Genomic DNA, 24,571 nt, shown 5'->3' with positions numbered 1-24,571 from the left:
GAACAACAAGTACAACATTACAAATATTTTCCGATATGTAAGATATTTAACTTATCTGTAATGTCGTGTCGTTTTTGAATAGTGACATTGCGTACTTTCGATGAAAATAGTCAGGTTTATCTACTCATACCCTGACTTTGAGAAGGACTTGCGGGACGATTTGCTTAGCAACCGCGTGATGCAGAATGACAACGTGAACGCGATTGGACTACGGCCAGTTTGGTGGGGCGTGACCTCGCCAGTTTGGAGTCCTGAAACCCGAAAAATAGTTACCTCTGGTTCGTTCCGCCATCCCTATGGGAAAAAAATGAATGGGGATTTGAAATAAACGCAGAAAATAAGGTACGAGGTTAACACATGCTTAGGAGATATTATACGGTTTCTATGAGATAATAGCAGTCAGTTTACATTACCATTATTAATTATGAAGCCTTAATTCACAAAAAGTGACGTTAACTGATGAAGATAATCTCATAGAGCAAAATGTATAAAATATCCGATGCCTGTGTTTACCACATACCTTATTTTCAGCGTTTATCCAAAAACCCTATAAAACGCATATCAGTTTCATCATAGGCTTTGTCCAATGAACCATGGTAGAGTTAGTGCCTACAAAAATACGCAATTACTATTTATCTGTCTATACGGTCCTCCATTCAAAGTCCAATGGGGTGTCCTTTTTTACATGTTTTATTTATTTCACCTTTATTTAACCAGGTAGGCTAGTTGAGAACAAGTTCTCATTTACAACTGCGACCTGGTCAAGATAAAGCAAAGCAGTTCGACACATATAGCACAGAGTTACACATGAAATAAACAAACATACAGTCAATAAATACAATAGAGAAAGTCTATATATACAGTGTGTGCAAATGAGGTAGGATTAGAGGGGTGAGGCAATACATAGGTCATAGTGGCGAAATTATTACAGTATGGCAAATTAAACACTGGGATGATAGATGTGCAGAAGATGAGTGTGCAAGTAGTGGTACTGGGGTGCAAAGGAGCAAAATAAATACAATAATACAATAAATGGTGCAAAGGGGAAGAAAAAAAATATATAAATCAAATAAATAACCATATGGTGATGAGGTAGTTGGATGGGCTATTTACAGATAGGCTACGTACAGGTGCAGTGATCTGTGAGCTGGTGCTTAAAGCTAGTGAGGGAGATATGAGTCTCCAGCTTCAGTGATTTTTGTTAGTTAGTTCCAGTCATTGGCAGCAGAGAACTGGAAGGAAAGGCAGCCGAAGGAGAAATTGGCTTTGGGGGTGACTAGTGAAATATACCTGCTGGAGCGCGTGCTGCGGGTGGGTGCTGCTATGGTGACCAGTGAGCTGAGATATGGAGGGGCTTTACCTAGCAACGATTTATAGATGACCTGGAGCCAGTGGGTTTGGCAACAGATATGAAGCTTCCTCTCTTCTTTTCAGAACCCATTGGAGGAGAAGGTCAGAGGGAAGGGACCTTTGTCTTTCAATTAAATTCAAATGGTTTTATTGGCATGGGAAAAATGTTTACATTGCCAAAGCAAGTGAAATAGAAAATAGACAAAAATAAATTTAACAAGGGAAATAAACTATCAGAAATTAACAGTAAACATTACACTCACAAACGTTTTAAAAGAATAGACATGTCAAATGTTATATTATTGGTTGTAAAAATGAGCAAATAATTGAAGTACAAAAGGGGAAAATATATAAACAGATAAATATAGGTTGTATTTACATTGGTGTTTGTGCTTCACTGGTTGCCCTTTTTTGTGATTACACACTGTGGTATTTCATGTAATAGATGTGGGAGTTTATCAAGATTGGATTTGTTTTCAAATTATTTTTGGGTCTGTGTAATCTGAGGGAATCTAATTGGTTTTGAGAAGGAGACAAGGAGAGAGGAGTATTCAATTGAGATCTTTCCACACTTTAGCTAAACCATCTTCGGTATACACTTATCGACCAGCAGAGGTCATACTTCAGTCTGTCGATGGTCTCCGTAGGCCTACAATACATGCTTTGGAGGTGGAAGTTATCCCCTTATCTATCAAATGAATAGCCATAATAAGACTGCAAACGTGATAATATAAGCACTATACACACACATACACATGGATTGTGTGTTGTAGAGTAGTGGCACACACTTAATGTGTTGTGAAATGTATTGTAATTTTTTATACAATTGTAACAGCCTTAATTTGGCTGGACCCAAGGAAGAGTAGCTGCTGCCTTGGCAAAGGACCATCTAATCGACCTTGGCTCATATTACACATATATAGCTAAAACAACTGTATGTCCTAAACAACTGTATGTTCTGACCGCATGGCTAAAACCTCCCCCTTGTGTCTAGAATAAGAAGTGGCTATGATGTGGGAAGAAAACAATTCAGCCAGTGAACAGAATGTTCTCAAACAAATGACTCACAGAAGCTTTCCCTTTGTAACATGTCCTTTCTGGAGAAGGATCAAAGGCACTTGAGCGCCACACTTGAGGTTGTTGCAAGCTGCTTTAGTTGCTGATGCTACATTTGATTCAACAAATCTAAGGCCCTTGTGTGTTCCATTACCAGAGCTGAAACTGGTAGAATACCTAACCATTAGAGGTTGTAGGAAGTTAATTGCCACCCATTTTTTCACACCCTGATCTGTTTCACCTGTCTTTGTGATTGTTTCCACCCCCCTCCAGGTGTTGCCCATCTTCCCCATTATCCCCTGTGTATTTATACCCGTGTTCTCTGTTTGTCTGTTGCCAGTTCGTCTTGTTTGTTCAAGTCAACCAGCAGTTTGTGTCACAGCGCCTGCTTTTTCCAGTCTCTCTTTTCTCGTCCTCCTGGTTTTGACCCTTGCCTGTCCTGACTCCGAGGCCACCTGCCTGCCCCTGAGTATGCCTGCCGACCTGTACCTTTGCCCCCCTCTGGATTATCGACCTCTGCCTTACCCTGAGCCCGCCTGCTGCCTGGTACCATTGCCCCACCTCTAGTTTACTGACATCTGCCTGCCTTGACCTGTCTATTGGCTGCCCCTGTTGGAATATTAAACTATTGTTTATTTGATGTGGTCTGCATTTGGGTCTTAACCTTCATACCTGATTTTACTTTCTTATTTAACCAGGTAGGCCAGTTTACAGCTGCGACCTGGCCAAGATAAAGCAAAGCAGTGCGACAAAAACAACAACAGAGTTACACATGGGATAAACAAACATGCAGTCAAAAACACGATAGAAAAATATATGTACAGTGTGTGCAAATGTAGTAAGGTTAGAGAGGTAAGGCAAAAAGTATGGTGATAGATGGAGAGCCAATCACCTGTTGGGCGTTTTTAGCTCAGTGTGCCCCCATTTTCGAGCTTCAGCCCTCCTCCTTCCCATTGGATCTGCTCCAAAATAGCCTACCTCATCACGCTGATGTCTGAAAGGGCTCTCACCTGGGCTACTACCATATGGGAACAGCAGCCGGCCGTATGTGCGAGCCTGGAGGGGTTTGTGAGAGAGGTGAGGAAGGTCTTTGATGCCCCGTTCTCCAGGAGAGAAGCTGCCCGGAAGCTAATCTTGCTCCGGCAGGACGCCCACACTGTGGCCGACTATGCGGTGGATTTCTGTACTTTGGCAGCGGAGAGTGTGTGGAACCCGGAAGCACTGTTCGACATGTTCCTGCACTGCGTCTCGGAGGAGGTTAAGGACGAGCTTGCGGCTCGGGAGTTACCCACAGATTTTGACTCCCTCATCGCTTTGACCATCTGCATCGATGGGCGACTGCGGGAATGACGAATGGAGAGGAAATTCGATTTCACTCCTACGTCCAGGGATTCCACCTTGCCTCCAAGTCATCCCGGAAGTCACCGGCGGTCCCGTGGCCGAGAGCACCTGAGATATCCTGACCTTCCTCGAGAATTACAGTGGAGGGCTGAGGCACTGTTTCCCAAGCCCATGCAACTAGGCAGGGCTGGGCTGTCGCCAGCGGAACGGCAACACCGGATCAGCACAAGGAACTGTCTGTATTGCGGGACTTTTGGTCATTTTGTGTCCTCGTGCTCAGTAAAAGACCAGGCTTACCGGTAGGAGCGAGTACTCTTGTGGGCCATATGAGGAACTTTTCTGCTTCCCTTACTCGCACCCCTTTTCATGTCATTCTGCTGTGGGGAAAACAGTCCAAATCTCTTCGGGTCTTCATTGACTCTGGGGCCGATGAGAGCTTTTTGGACGCGACACTGGCTTCCGAGCTGAACAGCCCCTCTCCATTCCCATGGATGTTGGAGCATTGGATGGGCCCTCTATGGGCCAGGTCACCCATAACACCAATCCCATCAACCTACGGGTGTCAGGGAATCACAGCAAGATCATTCAGTTCCTGCTCAACAATTCCCCCCAGATCCCCATGGTTTTGGAATTCTCCTGGCTCCAGCGACACAGCTCACTCATCAACTGGTCTACGGGTGTCATCATGGGCTGGAGTCGGTTCTGCCACGCCCACCTTCTCCCTAGCACCACACTGCCCAGAGGGCGTCTGTACTCACTGTCGGGACCTGACAACTCCGAAGGGGCCACTGTGTTCTCCAAGTTGGATCTACATAATGCCTACCACCTGGTGCAGATACGAGAGGGGGACGAGTGGAAGACCGCCTTCAACACGGCCAGCGGCCACTACGAATATCTGGTCATGCCCTTTGGTCTCACCAACGCCCCTGCTGTGTTCCAGGGTCTGGTGAATGACGTTCTCCGCAACATGCTGAACCGGTTCGTCTTCGTCTACATTGATGACATCCTCGTCTTCTCTCACTCTCCCCAAGAACACTAGCTCCATGTCCGGCAGGATCTCCAGCGCATTCTGGAGAACCAATTGTTTGTTAAGGCGGAAAAATGTTCCAACGCTCCACCATTCCCTTTCTGGGCTACAACATCTCTGCTGGGAGCGTCAAGATGGATCCCGAGAAGGTGAAAGTGGTGGTGGATTTGCCTCAGCCTTCGTCCAGGGTACAGCTGTGATGCTTCCTGGGGTTCGCCAATTTTTTCGCCACTTAATCCAGGGTTACAGCACCTTAGCCTCCCCCTGTTTGCCCTTACCTCTACCAAGGTTCCGTTCACGTGGTCTATGGCCACAGACAGGGCGTTCAGGGACCTTAAACACCGCTTCACTATGATCCTGGTTCATCTGGACCCTTCCCGTCAGTTCGTGGTGGAGGTCGATGCTTCGGAGTGTGGTCTGTTCTGTCCCAACATTCTGCACTGGACCTTAAACTGCAACCCGTGCCGCCTTCTTCCACCACAGTGAGGAATTACGATATGGGGAATCAGGAGCTTCTCGCAATGAAGATGGAGGAATGGAGGCACTGGCGCGACGGGGCGGAACATTCATTCATTGTGTGGACCAACCACAAAAACCTGGGGTATCTCCGCACCGCCAAGTGCCTCAACTCCAGGCAATTGAGATGGGCCCTGTTGTTTATCCGGTTCAACTCTTCCCTCTCCTTCAAGCCAGATATTCTGTCTCGCCGCTATAACCCCACAGCTACCACCCCGGAGCCCAAGACCATCCTTCCCAGCTCGAGCCTGGTGACGAGATTCAGCTGGGAAACAGGTCCCAGCCGTACCCTGGGGGAGTCCCAGATAACCGGATGTTCGTGCCTGATGCTGTCCGCTCCGCTGTCCTGGAGTGGGCCCATTCCTGCCACCCAGGCTCCCGGCGGACCCTGGCCTTTCTGCGACAATGCTTTTGGTGGCCTACCACGTTTCAGGGCGTTGTCGCATTTGTCGCCGCCTGTACAGCTGACCCCACATCTACCCCTTATGCATGTGTAATTGCAGGCATTGACTGAATGTGTGTTGCATCATGTGCCCATAATCTTTCGTCGTATGCTGTAGCTGAATAGAGGTAACATTTTTTTTTTTAAATTTCCAGGTAAATTGACTGAACACATTCTCATTTACAGCAGCGACCTGGGGAATAGTAACAGAGGGGGATATATGAGCCAATTGGAAGCTCAAGTCCTTAATGAAGTTTAATTTGCTTTAATCTCAACAAACTAGAGAGGTTCCATCTAAATCCATAATTTAGCAATCTACAGTAATATCAAAATGGCCATTATGTCAAACTACTAGAACATCCACTATAAAACCTATTTAAAGTTTAAACCAATCTGTTCACGTGTTCTTCTCCAGTGGTTCACATTGTGCAAAACAAGCAGTAAAAAACATTAATAGGCGTTTAACACTTAACTACATGCATTTCTTAGTTAAATCAATTATCGTGGGGTTTTCCTCCCTCTCAAATACATTTATTGAACTGTTGCTCCCTTTGGATTATTTTCAGATCTGCGATCACTGAGAAGAAGCATTCATGATCTCTAAATGAACATGCTTATGGATTCTTTCTATAATTTCACAGTTTTGACAATATTAAAATGGTAGACCATTGTCACCTCCTTGGTTTGCAGAAATGCTTAACTAAAGCCATGGATAACCCATACTGTACAGTTGAAGTTGGAAGTTTACATACACTTAGGTTGGAGTCATTAACTTGTTTTTCAACCTCTCCACTTATTTCTTGTCAACAAACTATAGTCTTGGCAAGTTGGTTAGGACATCTACTTTGTGCATGACACAAGTAATTTTTACAACAATTGTTTACAGATTATTTCACTGTATCACAATTCCAGTGGGTCAGAAGTTTACATACTCCAAGTTGACTGTGCCTTTAAACAGCTTGAAAAATTCCAGAAAATGATGTCATGGCTTTAGAAGCTTCTGATAGGCTAATTGACACCATTTAAGTCACAGGTGTACCTGTGGCTGTATTTCAAGACCTGCCTTCAAACTTGACATTATTGGAAAATAACAAGAAATCAGCCAAGACCCCAGAAAAAGTTTTGTAGACCTCCACAAGTCTGGTTCATCCTTGGGAGCAATTTTCAATTAATTGCCTGAAGGTACTACGTTCACCTGTACAAACAATAGTACGCAAGTATTTATTTTATTTTAACTAGGCAAGCCAGTTAAGAACAAATTCTTATTTCAATGACAGCCTAGGAACAGTGGGTTAACTACCTTGTTAAGGGGCAGAACAACATATTTTTACCTTGTCAGTTCGGGGATTCAATCTCGCAACCATTTCGGTGTACTAGTCCAACGCACTAACCACTAGGCTACCTGCCGCCTAGTATAAACACCATGGGATCACGCAGCCATCATACTGCTCAGGAAGGAGACGCGTTCTGTCCCCTAGAGATGAATGTACTTTTGTGCGAAAAGTGCAAATCAATCCCAGAACAACATCAAGGGACCCCGTGAAGATGCTGGAGGAAACCGGTACAAAGTATCTATATATCCACAGTAAAAACGAGTCCTTTATCGACATAACCTGAAAGGCCGCTCAGCAAGGAAGAAGCCACTGCTCCAAAACCACCATAAAAAGCCAGACTACGGTTTGCAAATGCACATGGGGACAAAGACCATACTTTTTGGAGAAATGTCCTCTGGTCTGATGAAACAACAATATAACTGTTTGGCCATAATGACCATCGTTATGTTTGGAGGAAAAAGGGGGAGGCTTGCAAGCCGAAGAACACCATCACAACTGTGAAGCACGGGGATGGCAGCATCATGTTGTGGGGGTGCTTTGCTGCAGGAGGGACTAGTGCACTTCACAAAATAGATGGCATCATGAGGTAGGAAAATTATGTGGATATATTGAAGCAACATCTCAAGACATCAGTCAGGAAGTTAAAGCTTGGTCGCAAATGGGTCTTCCAAGTGGACAATGACCCCAAGCATACTTCCAAAGTTGTGGGAAAATGGCTTCAGGACAACACAGTCAAGGAGTGTCCATCACAAAGCCCTGACCTCAATCCTATAGAAAATTGGTGGGCAGAACTGAAAGAGCGTGTGCGAGGAAGGAGGCCTACAAACCTGACTCAGTTACACCAGCTCTGTCGGGAGGAATGGGCCAAAATTCACCCAACTTATTGTGGGAAGCTTGTGGAAGGCTACCCGAAATGTTTGACCCAAGTTAAACTATTTAAAGGCAATGCTACCAAATACTAATTGAGTGTATGTAAACTTCTGACCCACTGGGAATGTGATAGAATAAATAAAAGCTGAAAGAACTCATTCTCTCTACTATAATTCTGACATTTCACATTCTTAAAATAAAGTGGTGATCCTAACTGACCTAAGACAGGGAATTTTTTACTAGGATTAAATGTCTGAGTTTAAAAACTGAGTTTAAATGTATTTGGCTGAGGTGTATGTAAACTTCCGACTTCAACTGTAACTGAATTGTGATATTCGCCATATAGCCTACCACAAAAATAAAGGAAAAAGGAAACCCAACCATATAATCTTGTGCTTGATTTATAAACTACCACTGAGATAATGTTTATTCATTCATTGAGTATAAACAAATATGCAATACACCTTTTCATACATTTACAATTGGATTGAACCCACTGGGCAAAAACTGCTTGAATCAACGTTGTTGATTCCACAAACATTCAATGTGATGAAGTTAAATCAATGTGGAAAACTGATTGGATTTTTAAAAAGTCATCAACATAAGGGAATTTTGTATTTTTTTTCCCACAAAACTTTTAACCTAAATCCAATGTCATGGTGACATGTTTTGTTGATTTCACATTGAATTCACATTGGTTGAAGGCTACACGTCTTACTGTTCTTTTCACTTATTTATTTACCTCGCGGCTAGAGTCTGTTTTACTGTAGACACAGTGCATAAAAGGGTCTTTGGAGTGCTTAGTTGGCAGCATTGTACCGGAAAAGCCTTTACAGCTTTGTAAAGCGATCATCATCTGTGAATCCTCTATTGTAAGTGCCATCCAGGTTGATGCCATTCTCCACTCCTTTCACCTGCATGTCCTCTTCATCCTGCCCATCCTCTGTCATCCCTTTCTCTTTCCTAGATCAAGATGAACCATCAACACCAGTTAAATAACCAACATATCATTATGAACAGAAAGACTGAAGTATTGTCAAAGGGTGGACTCACCGTCTCTTTTGAAGCAGAGAGGATACGAGCAGGGCAATGATTCCAGCACACACAGCACCTATGACCACTCCAAACACGATGAGCCAAGGAGGGGTGTCAGGGTTGACTGGCGCTGCTAGTGTAGGGTAGATGCCTAGAAACTCCAGGGTCCTATCTGACAGGAGGAAGGCATTGTTGATGCGATGCCTTGACATCCTGTTGGTTATAGAAGGGGTTAATTTAGGTCCAGATAGTACATCTCTTCTTTTATAGGTCTGTTATCTCAAACTGTACTTGAATCTGTCTAAATACCGCTTGCCTTGTGTTTCACATTGTAAGCATAATATCTATTTTCTGTTTTATAAGGTATTCAGGTGGATGCTTATGTTCATTTTCTTACTTTAGTTTTATCTACAGGTGTAGACCAGAACATTTTATTTTAAAGTATACCAGAGCATTACCTCACAGCTTTCTCCACATCTGCCTTAGGAATAAGCATGGTGGTGTTGTCTGGTGATGTCACCACAAACCAGAAGGACACCCTCGAAGTCTGAACACACAGGATAATGTTGTCGACACTGGAAAAGTCCCACAAACATCATAATGCCAGAAATGCCATGATGACAGCATTACACAACACACCAGGAAGACAATTTTATTGACTTAAACAGAAGTCATAAAACATGCTCACAGGAAGGCTGGAAATAAACCTTTTTTTTAAGAAGTGAAAAAACATATTTGGCCATATACAACAAACCCCCGAGGTGCCTTATTACTATTATAAACTGCCTACCAACTTAATTAGAGCAGTAAAAATAAACATTTTGTCATACCTGTGGTATACAGTGATATACCACGGCTGTCAGCCAATCAGCATTCAGGGCTCAAACAACCCAATGTATAATGTACTACATGCTGATGTACTGTAGCATGTGCTTTGTATTGAGTTCAAACAGCGACTGATTAAATAATGTGTCAGACATTATTCGGCACTGTAGATATTCTTACTTGTATGTTTCCATTTGGAAGTGCCTCCTCAAGGCAAAGGCCATAGTAGCTTGGAAAAAGAACATTTCACTCTGATTCCATTCATACTGCAGACAAAAAAAGTATAATCTCATCACCAATCACAATATTCAAACACATTTTTCTGTGTTGATAATGTTGAAAATAATAAATGAATAGTATTTCAAAGCTCTTGATCGATAGGACCCCTTCTGTATTTTAGAGCATATCACTGATTTCAGAGAACATTTCTGAAAATAATTGAATAATCTGCTGTATCTTTTGGTAAGCATAGTACTCACAGCATCCTCTCCCAAAGCAGTTTTGAGGCTGATGCGCACTTTGTAGCCGTTTGGAGCATCTACAGAGAGAATAACAGTTTTTTTTATCTCTCTCCCCTACCTCAAATATTGTATGCTCAATGTTTTAGACACCATGAAACAGCATACAATAGTCTAGTCTAATAAGTCACGAAGATGTTGACTTGAGTCACATCGGTTTATATAAACTGTATAATAACTAAAAAACATGACACCAACTAAACAAACAGTGAATAGGACACCCTGCTCACCTAGTCTCACAGTTCTTTATCAGGACAGTATGAAGGACACTATCTGTACCACAAACCATAAAGTATTTTCATATTTACTGCGTGTTCGCCCTCTGCCCACTCAGGCACTCGCTGCTGTTAAACTAGCCACATTTAATGCAAAGACAAGATAACAACATCCTGTGTAGACCATTTGAAGTCATGAAAACACTCACAACCAGTACCTTCTTCCTCAAGACTCTGATCAGCTGACATATTAATCTGTCTTTCTCCCTACATTAAACTATTGGAATATTAGCTGAAACAAACATTCAGGGAAGCAATACACTGGTATTGTACAAATTGTAATACTTACAAACTAAATAATAAAAACCAAACACCAAGTAATTCCAGCTATGAGGATGTGAGCGTCTTATAAACCTAGCTACTCTGAGTCACTCACCGCGCTGGCAGAGGTCTTGTGCCAGAGCAGGTGCGCCCACCTGGCAGAGCAGAAACAGGATCCACACCAACATCCCCTCCTGAGGATAAGAACAGAACTAAGAGTGAAAGCTGTGCTGCTGGCTCAGTCAAAGTCCCAGTGGTCAGACATTAAAGTTGAAGGAGCAGTCCAACAATGGAATCAAACAGACCTTGGGGTGGCCACTACCAGGTTTTATTGGTTAAACTATGACACACACAGCTGCTAGCTAAAACTCTCCCTGCCCACCTTTAAAAATGTAACAGCCCTATAACAGTTGTCACCAACAGTACAGATAGCCTGCCCAAAGAGCAGAATGATGTGAGAACAGCAGTGCGTGCGCAGCAGTGTCAGCACTATTTGTCCAAGCCTCAGAGAATTGGAAGAGGTTTGATAATGTGAGAGGGAGGCAGACCTCGGGAAGATAAACACACAGACCCAGTCTTGTTTTGTTTACCCAGTGGGCCTGCTTTACTGCACAGATGGGATCTTAAAATGACCAGTATTGTTGCAGCACAATAATCATGCAGCAACAGGATCTTAACGTTTAGTCCAGTCACACTTTTCCTCTGATGTAATGTTGCTTGATCAGTGGTTAGGCTATTAGCTGGCCAAAATCAGGCTACTTGAAAAGTGCAATACTGTTAATATAACCGTGTGTTATTGCAGGGTTTCAGTGAATTTATGTCAATCATGCGGCACAGGAAAATTCTCAGCGACAACCGAGTGATCAAATTCAGATCCCTCAACAAGGGTAGAGCCTAAGGGGAATTTGGCCAGACAAAATAATATAATTGCTGGCTATTAACATCAAATTAGCTGATTGCAAATCTATTTAGGAAGAACATTCAGAAGCATATTAAATGTAATACAGACTCCGGGTGAAGCTTCCTTGTTAGCTCATGAATACAAGACATACAATAATGCATTATCAGTAAATGAGCTTTGCTCTCATAAAATGCTAGGGTATTTCACCATACAGGAAACACCCATCAGAAATTATACTGAAATCATTTTATTGAAAGATATATTGCTGGTTGAACTCGTCTCTTGAACATAAAACTGGGGTTGGTGTGCATTTTGCAGTTTGAAGTTGAGGAGTCCCTGCAGGACAATTGTAGAATAGACTTCATGCTCTGTAGCCACTGAGGTATATTAAGTCTGTAGCCTATGCATGCTCAACTAACCAGTGACATGTATTCGTGGATGCCAGGGGAAGCCTGTCACGCTCTAATCTGTTTCACCTGTCCTTGTGCTTGCTTCCACACTCATCCAGGTGTCGCCCATCTTCCCCATTATCCCTTGTGTATATCTACCTGTGTTTTCTGTCTGTCTGTTGCCAGTTCGTCTCATTTGTTCAAGCCTACCATCATTTTGGGTCTCAGCTCCTGCTTGTTCCAGTTTCTCTTTTCTCGTCCTCCTGGTTTTTGACCCTTGCCTGCCCTGACCCTGTACCCGCCCGCCTGACCACTGCCTGCGCCTGACCCTGACTGCCGTCCTGTACCTTGGCCTCTACTCTGGATTCTCCTCCCTACCTTGACCTCTTGTTTGCCTGCCCCTGCTGTTACAATAATCATTGTTACGTCACACAGTCTACACTTGGGTCTTACCTTGATTCCTGATAAAGCCAGACTTCCCCAAAAAACATATGAAATCATTTATCTTTCATCTCTCTGTGTTTCATAATTTTCATTCAGCGCCCCTCTGTCTCTGCATGTGTAGGCCATCTATCTGATGCTGTCTTGTCCAAAAGAGAATGAGATTGTTGCCACCAGTAGCATTGCATGCAAGGGAAACCAGCAAGCATTTGGCCTCCCTTGATAAAAATAAATAATAAAAGCCAATCAGCATTCAGCTAAACTGAGTAAACTCAACTATGAATGGTCTTCTTTTTTGGCGCGCCAAAAAAAAAGTGTTAAGGGAAGCCAGTTTGGATTTGGCTTCTCTCCAATCACATTGCATTGAGAGCTTATTTCATTGACAGAAACAACTTGAATTGTTGCATCTCATGGTGTTGTTGTCCTCCAGTTGCTAGCTTGCTAAAATGGTACCTTTTCTAAATTAGCAATGGAGATAAGGATTTGCACTTGTGGTTTTAGTTAATTCTCCGTACTGGCCGATGACTATTAAGGCGATTCTGATCAAACCATAAATTCATACATTGTGCCCCTAGTTGGACAGGATGAAAGTTCAATATGTAGCTAGATGTAGAAGGCTAATGTTAACTAGCTAACGATGAACATGAAATTAATTTAGGCTAGCGAACAAGCATTTTAGCCAGGTAGCGGGACAACATAAAATAAAAGCTTGAACTGTATGACAGAGACCATTTTTCAAAATGAAAGATAGGAGGATGGCATTGGCATTTCTCTACAAGTAGGGCAAGTCAACATGTTTTTCTACTTGCACAAACACACACACACACGCATGCACAAACACACAAATCAGAACCATGGACAGCCACATCATATTTAGCTTAAGTTGATTGGACTAAATTGTTTTTGCTATATTTTAGTTGTCATTGTATTAGACTATGCATAGATTATTTGATTATGTTGAAATGTTGAAGTTGAAATGGTGCTGGAATAGTGGAGGCAGCTCCTATTTTCTTTGAAACTTGTGGTACCTCTCCGTGGTTTTAAATCAATAGTTGTTTAGTGGTCTGAAAATGTTGGGAACATTAACTTACCTGACCATGCTGTAGGTCATGTAAATGTTTGTTACATGCAATAAGCTTTGTGCACTTCACCCAACAGTGGTTGCTCTCTGGTTTTGTGAAGAAACAAAGGTGTGAATTATTCTGCCAGCGTCTTCATATTGTATCGGCCTTAGGCCTATATAACAAGCCATATGAACTAACAGGTTTTAGAGCAAACAACACAATTATAACAACCCATTGGCTATAATATGTTTTTTTATTCTTGCTTGGCTTCCCCAGTGATTTTACTCACGCACTGCTACTGCAACTAACTAGGGATTTCCGTGAGTTTGATATATAATTTACTGGTATTCAACTTTGTATGACGAGAGTTCTTTGTAGGCTATTTTCCTGTTTATTGTCTCCAGCATCATGATGATGATGTCAAGAAGCCGATATCGCATGTCCGGAACAGCACATTCGAAGAATCGCACGTCCGGAACTGCCCTACCAGGGTTGCCAGGTATAGCTAAGACTTTACTCGCAATGACTACTCAAAACCTTGCCCACATTGTTTTTGCTGCAGCAAGACGAGTTGCCACATTTAGCCAATGAACCCTTTTTCCATTACGTTATCGAGCAAATTAATTCAGAAGGAATATCAAAGTCATTTGTAACGACATAAGAAGCTAAATTTGGTTTTCCATTAAAATAATTGGTCTAATTATTGCGAGCTAACCGTTACTAATAAAGGAATTTCAATATGTCGCCAGATAATGTTCCATCAATGGATGTTGATTTAACTAGTTTGACTGCTATGATTGTAAATTAATCCCGTATGTGTATGTGCATAACTATAGATAAATCCAATAGGAGAGTTTGATGGATGAAAATTGGACAGATCATCTCGAAATCTCTGTGCAAGAAGCACTTGGACGAACGTCAAAATAATGTTAAAACTATTTTCTGGTGATTGTGCCGTTGTTATACAAACTATTATATATGGCCTATTAACGATATTGACATGTCATTTCAATAGGCATAGGCTAGGCCTACTAAAATCAGAGTTTATGATTGTAATTCAATTTGGTTTAGTTATGTTAATCGCAGGTAGCCTATAGCCCCTGATAGCCTACAATAGCTTAGGCAAGCTTGCTTAGTTCATATTGACAGACTAATGTATATAATAACATGAATAGCGAGGCGAATTAGAGTTAAGAAGTGCTTCTGTTGCCCGATAGCCTGCTGGAAGAGGCTACCGAGGATGGGGTCTTAATTTCAATCACAAAATCGTATATTAATCATATGGATATTGTAGAGGACTGCTAATTCTTATGTAGGTGACATTACACTACTATAGCTGGGACAACGTATTTTCATAGTAAAACAGGTTGGGCCCCATACAGGATATCTCTCACACACACACTCACTTTGATCATCCAGAACACTGTCACAACAGGATACTCCTAGCCACAGGTGCTAGCCGGCAGTTCGGCCACAACTCCCCTGAAGATAGGGACGCACACACATTACACACGGACTCTTGAGGACAGGACAGGGACGCATACGCTCTTACACACTGACCCCAGAAGACAGGGACGACGCACATACAGTACACACATAGCTGCCGAGGACACCCAGATAAGACACCCACAGATTGGCAGAAAGCCTAGACTTAGAGACAAACTAGCACACACACACAATCTCCTTCCTAGCCGAACATTGTGTGACTGAGAACAGCCCGACGAGACCCGGAGGAACGACGGACGGCTCAACAGGACCAATCCAAGAAGACAACACCTCAACTGTGGCCAACCAAAAGACCGTGACTTCCAGACTCAACCTACTTTCTGTACTGTACATAACATGCTTGCAATCTGTTATCGGGGCTTCTTTCTGCTGGTTCCTTGTGAGCCAAATGAATGAGCCCGTATTTACGTGTACCAGATATTCTCACTCTGAATAAACTGTCGCTTGTCGTACAAATTTTACCACCTTGTCTGAATCGATCCTTAGCCGGCTCACCCTTCTACATATCCTTTTATCAACAATATGAACTGAATAGGCCTATGCTTGTCAACAGCCAGTGTTTGTTGTTGTTGTTTTAAACCTGTAGACTAATCTGATTGACTGTTACCTTCAATCGAATGTATTGTAATGACCCTGGGTATCCCACTTCTGACACCAATGTAATGAAACAGCAGGGAGCAGGTCTCGAACCCTCGACCTTCGGGGGAAAAAAGCATGCTCGTGCGGCATAGTCGATTTCCGCGGTTATAAACCCAGGGTCGTTACACTATTCTAACAGCTGATAGAGTTGTGATCATGATTGATAACTTCCAATTTCATTAACTAAACATGGCCATTAATAATTGCATAATAACACAAGGCTACAACAACAATGAACTGAAGTTATAGCCTATTTATTAAATCAATTTGCCAGCTCCAGTAGGCTACACAAGTGGCACAAATTGATTTGCAACGACTCCAATCAGTGATATCGCCAACAGATGTATTACTCTCCACATTCAATGTCAGTTTCATAGTGTACTTTTCCCCATGTCAGAAGCATGCAAATGAGTTCCAAATCTTCAATTTAAAATTCCCAATCGCGCAGCACTCGAGACCCAAGAACGGAGCATACGTAAAACCATTTTCTTGATGTGGTTTTCCAGAAGAAAAGTCGACAAATGAATCCAGTTTAAACCACCTCCGAACGACATTATCTAATGCGCTCTAGAGCGCCTAAAGTAGTTTGTGTCTGTGCACTGACGCCTTATTTCCTGATGCGCATCAGTTCATAGCGCGTTAATATGTTTTATGGAAAAAGGGTTGAGTGTCTCCATAATGACAATCTACCTACAACTGGTAAAAAGTTGCCATGACATGCGAGCGTGCTGCTCATGTGACTTCTGCCTGCTGCGGCGCTCAGTCTCAACATACGCACACCCCTCCGCCCCCTCCCCACCACTAACACACTCAGCAACTCCGCTGCCTTACTACCTGATAGTTAGCAGCAGCAGGTCACAGTGAAATATTTGAAAGAAAAATGACATGGTGGCCGCGGTGCAATTTAGAAGTAGCCCAAAAACCTGCAACCCGCGATCAATACAGTTTGACCGGCGACATCGTTTTGAAAGTAGCCAATCAGGCAGCAAACTGGAGATCGCAACCCTGCCTGCCAGAGTGCTGCTGTATAAAAAGAGAATAAAGATAGTATCTCCTAGCAACGCGAATTCTATCAACAATACGTTATGGGATATTCGTATACGTCACTGTTGCCATAGCTACGTCTCTGTCAAATACACAGGTTTAATTTCTTGTGTCAGGGGAGGCTAAAATAAACAATGGCTGAAAAAAAGTTCAAAGGAGCCCCGTTTGGAACACAGACATCGAGGTAAGACATTAGACAAGCGCCAAAAGGACATGCGGAATCATGAAGATTAAATAAGGAAAACAAACAATATGGATGTTGTTATCCGTAGCACTTCCGGCCTGATGTCTTACTGCAATGTGCGTTTGCAGGTTTGATGTGTCAGCGGTCCATCCAGCCAATAAGAGAGTAGGGACCTACACAGAGATCCCCTACTGCAAAAAGATGACCAATGACCTGGTATGACTTGTAACTCCCAACCTCTCTCTCCCCCTCAATTCAATGGGTTTTATTGGCATGGGAAACATATTGTAACGACCCTGGGTTTATAAGCGCGGAAATCGACCCTGTCGCACGAGCATGCTTTTGCGGCACATTCGATAGCGTGCCTGACCTCGGGCTAGAAGGTCGAGGGTTGGTGACCTGCTCCCTGCCTGTTTCATTACAATATGTTTACATTGCCAAAGCAAGTGAAATAAATAATAAACAAAAGTGAAATAACTCTTTCTCTCTCTCAAACTTCCTCTCTATGCTTCAAAATCATAACAAACATTTTCACTTATAAGGATATGTGTGTTGTTTGTCAGGAGAGGCGGCTGGGCCCGGGGTCCTATGATGCTGCAGGCCATGGGGACTTCAGTAAACGGTCGGTGGCAGAGCGGGCCAAAGGGCCGGGGTGGCAGAGGGCCCAGGAGACTGCCAGGTTGGCAGCCATACCTCACCTCCTCTACAGGGAGGCCTGGGAAAACAAACGCTTCCTGGTGGGTCACACACACACACACGCCTGTGTGCACACACACACACACACACACACACACACACACACACACACACACACACACACACACACACACACACACACACACACACACACACACACACACACACACACACACACACACACACACCTGACCCCTAACCTCTGTCTCTCTGTCTGTCCCATAGAAAACTAAAGTGGGTCCAGGAACCTACAGAGTAGCAGACTTTATAGAGGAGCTGCAGAAGAAACCAGGCAGTGTGAGAGGAGTGTGTGACAGCAGGGAAGAGCGGTTCAGAAATGCACAGGTACCACAACACACACACACAGAGGTACCACAGTGCAGCTCTCGAGGGCAGGAGGACACAATATGTTATACTCAGCATACTGTTGGTAGGTCACATGTTAACACCATGTTAATAGCAGGTGTAAACTGGCTACAAACTACTATGATAAATCTTTCTCCGTGATACTCAAAGTGCCTTACACCCCAACCCCTTCTCAAACTCTGTGTTTAAAGAGCTGGACGCCAGGCCCTGGTTGCTATGGTAATGGGGGTGTTCCATGGGCAGCGCTGGAGGAGAAGAGGTCGGGGTTAAATGGGGCTCCTAGCATGCACCTCGGCTCCTCACTGCAACGCTTCCCAGAAGGCAACAGTACAGTATGACAAACACAAACACAACACTATAACTGAAAACAACAAGGTATAGGTTACTTACGCAATAATGTACGAGGGGGTGTGGTATATGGCCAATATACCACGGCTAAGTGATGTTCTTAAGCGCGACACAACGCAGAGTGCCTGGATACAGCCCTTAGCCGTGGTATATTGGCCATATACCACAAACCCCAAGGTGCCTTATTGCTATTATAAACTGGTTACCAACATAATTAGAGCATTAAAAATAAATGTTTTGTTATGCCTGTGCTAAACGGTCTGATATACAGTGCCTTGCGAAAGTATTCGGCCGCCATGAACTTTGCGACCTTTTGCCACATTTCAGGCTTCAAACATAAAGATATAAAACTGTATTCTTTTGTGAAGAATCAACAACAAGTGGGACACAATCATGAAGTGGAACAACATTTATTGGATATTTCAAACTTTTTTAACAAATCAAAAACTGAAAAATTGGGCGTGCAAAATTATTCAGCCCCCTTAAGTTAATACTTTGTAGCGCCACCTTTTGCTGCGATTACAGCTGTAAGTCGCTTGGGGTATGTCTCTATCAGTTTTGCACATCGAGAGACTGAAATTTTTTCCCATTCCTCCTTGCAAAACAGCTCGAGCTCAGTGAGGTTGGATGGAGAGCATTTGTGAACAGCAGTTTTCAGTTCTTTCCACAGATTCTCGATTGGATTCAGGTCTGGACTTTGACTTGGCCATTCTAACACCTGGATATGTTTATTTTTGAACCATTCCATTGTAGATTTTGCTTTATGTTTTGGATCATTGTCTTGTTGGAAGACAAATCTCCGTCCCAGTCTCAGGTCTTTTGCAGACTCCATCAGGTTTTCTTCCAGAATGGTCCTGTATTTGGCTCCATCCATCTTCCCATCAATTTTAACCATCTTCCCTGTCCCTGCTGAAGAAAAGCAGGCCCAAACGATGATGCTGCCACCACCATGTTTGACAGTGGGGATAGGGTGTTCAGGGTGATGAGCTGTGTTGCTTTTACGCCAAACATAACGTTTTGCATTGTTGCCAAAAAGTTCAATTTTTTGCTTTAAACTTCTTCAAACTTTAAACTTCTTCAACTTCTTCAAAACTTCTTCAAAACATTATCTCGAACCTGCCTGGTGTGTTCCTTGTTCTTCGTGATGCTCTCTGCGCTTTTAACGGACCTCTGAGACTATCACAGTGCAGGTGCATTTATACGGAGACTTGATTACACACAGGTGGATTGTATTTATCATCAGTAGTCATTTAGGTCAACATTGCATCATTCAGAGATCCTCACTGAACTTCTGGAGAGAGTTTGCTGCACTGAAAGTAAAGGGGCTGAATCATTTTGCACGCCCAATTTTTCAGTTTTTGATTTGTTAAAAAAGTTTGAAATATCCAATAAATGTCGTTCCACTTCATGACTGTGTCCCACTTGTTGTTGATTCTTCACAAAAAAATACAGTTTTATATCTTTATGTTTGAAGCCTGAAATGTGGCAAAAGGTCGCAAAGTTCAAGGGGGCCGAATACTTTTGCAAGGCACTGTACCATCATGGCTGTCAACCAATCAACATTCAGGGCTCGAACCACACAGTTTATAAAACTCACTATACTACAACTAACTGTGTGTGCATCTGTGTAGGACTGTGGGCTGAGTCCCTGTACCTATACTCTAAAGAGCAGCACAGAGGCGTTGTTGGCCAGCGGCAGCAGCAGGAGAGGCGCATATGATCTCTTCACTGGACCACGAGACAAACCCATCATCGCTGGATACTTCGCTACCCCGGTAAAACACTCACATCACACACACCTCAGAACACATCAAATTGTGAGGGACCACCATCAACTTATTGTGTGTGTGTATATGTGTAGAAGTGTGTAAATCTAACTCCAGGGGAGTACCCCAGTGGGTGTGGGGGCTTTGGAGAGGAGTTGTGTCGTCGTGAAAAGCGGAACCACGGTGTGTTTGGAATGTTGGATCAGTACCCAGTTGTTCCAACAGAGAGAATCTACCACAGCACCCTGTCCCAATGCCCTCGACCTGCTGTGAGTACCCTAACCTTTGAACCCTAACCCTGCCCCAATGCTCTCCAACCGTTCTAGCTAACCTTTAACATCCAACCCCTGCCCCAAAAAGTGAAATAACAAATATAATATCTCTCTCTTCTCCCTCTATTCCTCCTTTCTATCCCTCTCCCCTCAGACGTTCCCAGGGCCAGGGTGGTATAAGGTCGTCTCTCCACAGTCCCGTCCAGAGAGTCACACCCATCCCCCCTTCCTCTCCTCTGCCCCCCGTGCCAGCCGTAGGACAGAAAGATTGCAGAACGGAAATTATGTGAGTTAAGTCTAACCTTCACCTCTAACTCTGACCTCTAACTCTGACCTAACCCTGTCCCCTAAACTCTAACATCCTTTCTTCCAATTAGAGCATGGTTGGTCCTGGTCGTTATGACATTGCAGAAAAGGGGTGTAGTAAGACTGACAATGGCTACACCTCCTCCTTCAGTTCCCGGACACAGAGATATCTTCACAAACCAGACAGAGACAAACACACACAGTAAGACACACACACATACACATACAGTGATACCTCACCTGAAATTAAAGAAATATCAAATTTTCTATCAGTATACAGTGATTGTTGTGTTGTGTGTGTGTATTGCTCTGTGTGTTTCAGGGAGAGGTTGCGTGCGATAAATGTTCCGGTGGACAGACTGAGTTTCCTGGTGCAGCCTGGAAGGAACACTTTGATGAAATCAGCTTAGACACACACACACACATCGAAGCAGCATGGAACAAAGACTCCGGATACATGTTTACAACCCATCAGATTTCAAGTTTAGTTTTTCAACTATATTAAAATCAATATTGATCAACATGAGATGTTTTTATGTTTGGTAGAAAGTAGTAGAGATTTGCTGTTGACAAAACAAACTTTATTATCATCATACACCAACAAAAACATTTGTGGACAATAGCAGTGATCTCCTCTCTGCCAGGCAGTAGAAATAACCAGGTTAGGGTTGGGGGTCAGAACATGTTAGGGGTTAGAGGTCAGAAGTTGTACACTACTGTTCAAAAGTTTGGGGTCAATTAGAAATGTCCTTGTTTTTTAAAGAAAAGAAAAACATTTTGTCCATTAAAATAACAAAAATACAGTGTAGACACTGTTAATGTTGTAAATGACTATTGCAGCTGGAAATGGCTAATTTTTTAATGGAATATCTACATGGGCGTACAGAGTAGAGGTCGACCGATTAATCAGAATAGTTGATTAATTAGGGCCGATTTCAAGTTCATAACAATCGGAAATCGGTATTTTTAGAACGACAAGACTTTTACCTCGTCAGCTCAGGGATTCAATCTTGCAACCTTACGGTTAACTAGTCCAACGCTCTAACCACCTGCCTCACGAGGAGCCTGCCTGTTACGCAAATACAGTAAGAAGCCAAGGTAAATTGCTAGCTAGCATTAAACTTATCTTATAAAAACAATGAATCATAATCACTAGTTATAACTACACATGGTTGATGATATTACTAGTTTATCTAGCGTGTCTGGCGTTGCATATAATCGATGCGGTGCGCATTTGTGAAAAAGGACTGTCGTTGCTCCAACGTGTACCTAACCATAAACATCAATGCCTTTCTTAAAATAAATACACAGAAGTATATATTTTTAAACCTGCATATTTAGCTAAAAGAAAGGTTAGCAGGCAATATTAACCAGGTGCAATTGTGTTACTTCTCTTGTGTTCATTGCACGCAGAGTCAGGCTATATGCAACCGTTTGGGCCGCCTGGCTCATTGCAAACTAATTTGCCAGAATTGTACGTAATTATGACATAACATTGAAGGTTGTACAATGTAACAGCAATATTTAGACTTAGGGATGCCATCCGTTAGATAAAATACAGAACAGTTTGTTTTGTTTTCTAAATTATAGTTTCCGGATTTGGTCATATTCATTTACATTAATGACCTAGGGCTCGTATTTCTGTGTGTTATTATGTTATAATTAAGTCTATGATTTGATAGAGCAGTCTGACTGAGCGATGGTAGGCACCAGCAGGCTCGTAAGCATTCATTCAAACAGCACTTTCATGCGTTTTGCCAGCAGCTCTTCGCAATGCTTCAAGCATTGCACTGTTTATGACTTCAAGCCTATCAACTCCCGAGATTAGGCTGGTGTAACCGATGTGAAATGGCTAGCTAGTTAGCAGGGTGTGCGCTAATAGCATTTCAAACGTCACTCGCTCTGTCACTTGGGAGTGGTTGTTCCCATTGTTCTGCATGGGTTACGCTGCTTCGAGGGTGGCTGTTGTCGATGTGTTCCTGGTTCAAGCCCAGGTGGCGGCGAGGAGAGGGATGGAAGCTATACTGTTACACTGGCAATACTAAAGTGCCTATAAGAACATCCAATAGTCAAAGGCATATGAAATACAAATTGTATAGAGAGAAATAGTCCTATAATTTCTATAATAACTACAACCTAAAACTTCTTACCTGGGAATATTGAAGACTCATGTTAAAAGGAACCACCAGCATTCATATGTTCTCATGTTCTGAGCAAGGATCTTAAACGTTAGCTTTCTTACATGGCACATTTTGCACTTTTACTTTCTTCTCCAACACTTTGTTTTTGCATTATTTAAACCAAATTGAACATGTTTCATTATTTATTTGAGGCTAAATTGATTTGATTGATGTATCATATTAAGTTAAAATAAGTGTTCATTCAGTATTGTTGTAATTGTCATTATTACAAATAAATAAATACAAATCAGGCGATTGATCAGTATCGGTGTTTTTTGGTCCTCCAATAATCGGTATCGGCGATGAAAAATCATAATCGGTCGACCTCTAGTACAGAGGCCCATTATCAGCAACCATCACGCCTGTGTTCCAATGGCACGTTGTGTTAGCTAATCTAAGTTTATAATTTTAAAAGGCTAATTGATCATTAGAAAACCCTTTTGCAATTATGTTATGCACAGCTGAAAACTGTTTTGCTGATTTAATTAAAGAAGCAATAAAACTGGCCTTCTATAGACTAGTTGAGTATTTGTGGGTTTGATTACAGACTCAAAATGGCCAGAAACAAAGAACTTTCTTCTGAAACTCGTCGGTCTATTCTTGTTCTGAGAAATGAAGGCTATTCCATGTGAGAAATGACCAAGAAACTGAATATCTTGTACAACGCCAGGAGACGTGGAGGCGTCTCCAGACTATGTCACGTCTGTCACATGTGCTCAGTGTGAACTTGCTTTCATCTGTGAAGAGCACAGGGCACCAGTGGCGAATGTGCCAATCTTGGTGTTCTCTGGCAAATGCCAAACGTCCTGCATGGTGTTGGGCTGTAAGCACAACCTCCACCTGTGGACGTCAGGCCCTCATACCTCATGGAGTCTGTTTCTGACCGTTTGAGCAGACACATGCACATTTGTGGCCTGCTGGAGGTCATTTTGCAGGGCTCTGGCAGTGCTCCTCCTTGCACAAAGGCGGAGGTAGCGGTCCTGCTGCTGGGTTGTTGCCCTCCTACGGCCTCCTCCACGCCTCCTGATGTACTGGCCTGTCTCCTGGTAGCGCCTCCATGCTCTGGACACTACGCTGACAGACACAGCAAACCTTCTTGCCACAGCTCGCATTGATGTGCCATCCTGGATGAGCTGCACTACCTGAGCCACTTGTGTGGGTTGTAGACTCCGTCTCATGCTACCACTGGATTGAAAGCACCGCCAGCATTCAAAAGTGACCAAAACATCAGCCAGGAAGCATAGGAACTGAGAAGTGATCTGTGGTCACCACCTGCAGAACCACTCCTTTATTGGGGGTGTCTTTCTAATTGCCTATAATTTCCACCTGTTGTATATTCCATTTGCACAACAGCATGTGAAATTTATTGTCAATCAGTGTTGCTTCCTAAGTGGACAGTTTGATTTCACAGAAGTGTGATTGACTTGGAGTTACATTGTGTTGTTTAAGTGTTCCCTTTATTTTTTTGAGCAGTGTAGTTAACACAACAGTTTTCTAATGATCAATTAGCCTTTTAAAATGATAAACTTGGATTAGCTAACACAACCTGCCATTGGAACACAGGAGTGATGGTTGCTGAAATTTGGCCTCTGTACGCCTATGTAGAAATTCCATTTATT

General features: G+C 42.9%; 3 protein-coding genes across 6 annotated transcripts in view; 2 read left to right on the top strand and 1 right to left on the bottom strand.

Annotated features, from left to right (window-relative positions):
• LOC118392150 (desmocollin-2-like) overlaps positions 1-24,571 on the top strand; it is a 115,427-nt gene that overhangs the window by 44,490 nt on the left and 46,366 nt on the right. The window lies entirely within an intron of this gene.
• On the bottom strand, positions 8,325-12,656 carry LOC118392136 (collectrin-like). 3 transcript variants are annotated; one of them, XM_035783795.1, is made up of 7 exons: positions 12,594-12,656; positions 10,966-11,044; positions 10,276-10,334; positions 9,977-10,062; positions 9,430-9,546; positions 8,990-9,184; positions 8,325-8,899 (listed from the first exon to the last, which is right to left on the bottom strand). In XM_035783795.1, exons 1-7 carry the CDS (start codon positions 12,639-12,641, stop codon positions 8,767-8,769), a joined length of 717 nt encoding a protein of 238 aa, XP_035639688.1. In that variant the 5' UTR covers positions 12,642-12,656; the 3' UTR covers positions 8,325-8,766. The 3 variants fall into 3 exon arrangements, with proteins under 3 accessions (XP_035639688.1, XP_035639706.1, XP_035639697.1); XM_035783813.2 differs by lacking the exon at positions 12,594-12,656 and adding an exon at positions 11,233-11,376; XM_035783804.2 differs by lacking the exon at positions 12,594-12,656 and adding an exon at positions 11,156-11,319.
• On the top strand, positions 16,327-21,295 carry LOC118392121 (lymphocyte expansion molecule-like). Its single transcript, XM_052459428.1, has 10 exons — positions 16,327-17,018; positions 17,147-17,234; positions 17,582-17,755; positions 17,940-18,059; positions 18,272-18,412; positions 20,060-20,203; positions 20,290-20,463; positions 20,621-20,752; positions 20,844-20,974; positions 21,095-21,295. Exons 1-10 carry the CDS (start codon positions 16,969-16,971, stop codon positions 21,180-21,182), a joined length of 1,242 nt encoding a protein of 413 aa, XP_052315388.1. The 5' UTR covers positions 16,327-16,968; the 3' UTR covers positions 21,183-21,295.

The sequence above is a fragment of the Oncorhynchus keta genome, chromosome 1, assembly GCF_023373465.1.
Source record: "Oncorhynchus keta strain PuntledgeMale-10-30-2019 chromosome 1, Oket_V2, whole genome shotgun sequence".
NCBI lineage: Eukaryota > Metazoa > Chordata > Actinopteri > Salmoniformes > Salmonidae > Oncorhynchus > Oncorhynchus keta.
Note: the sequence above shows the minus strand (reverse complement) of the source record. Positions and strands in the feature narration are given on the sequence as shown.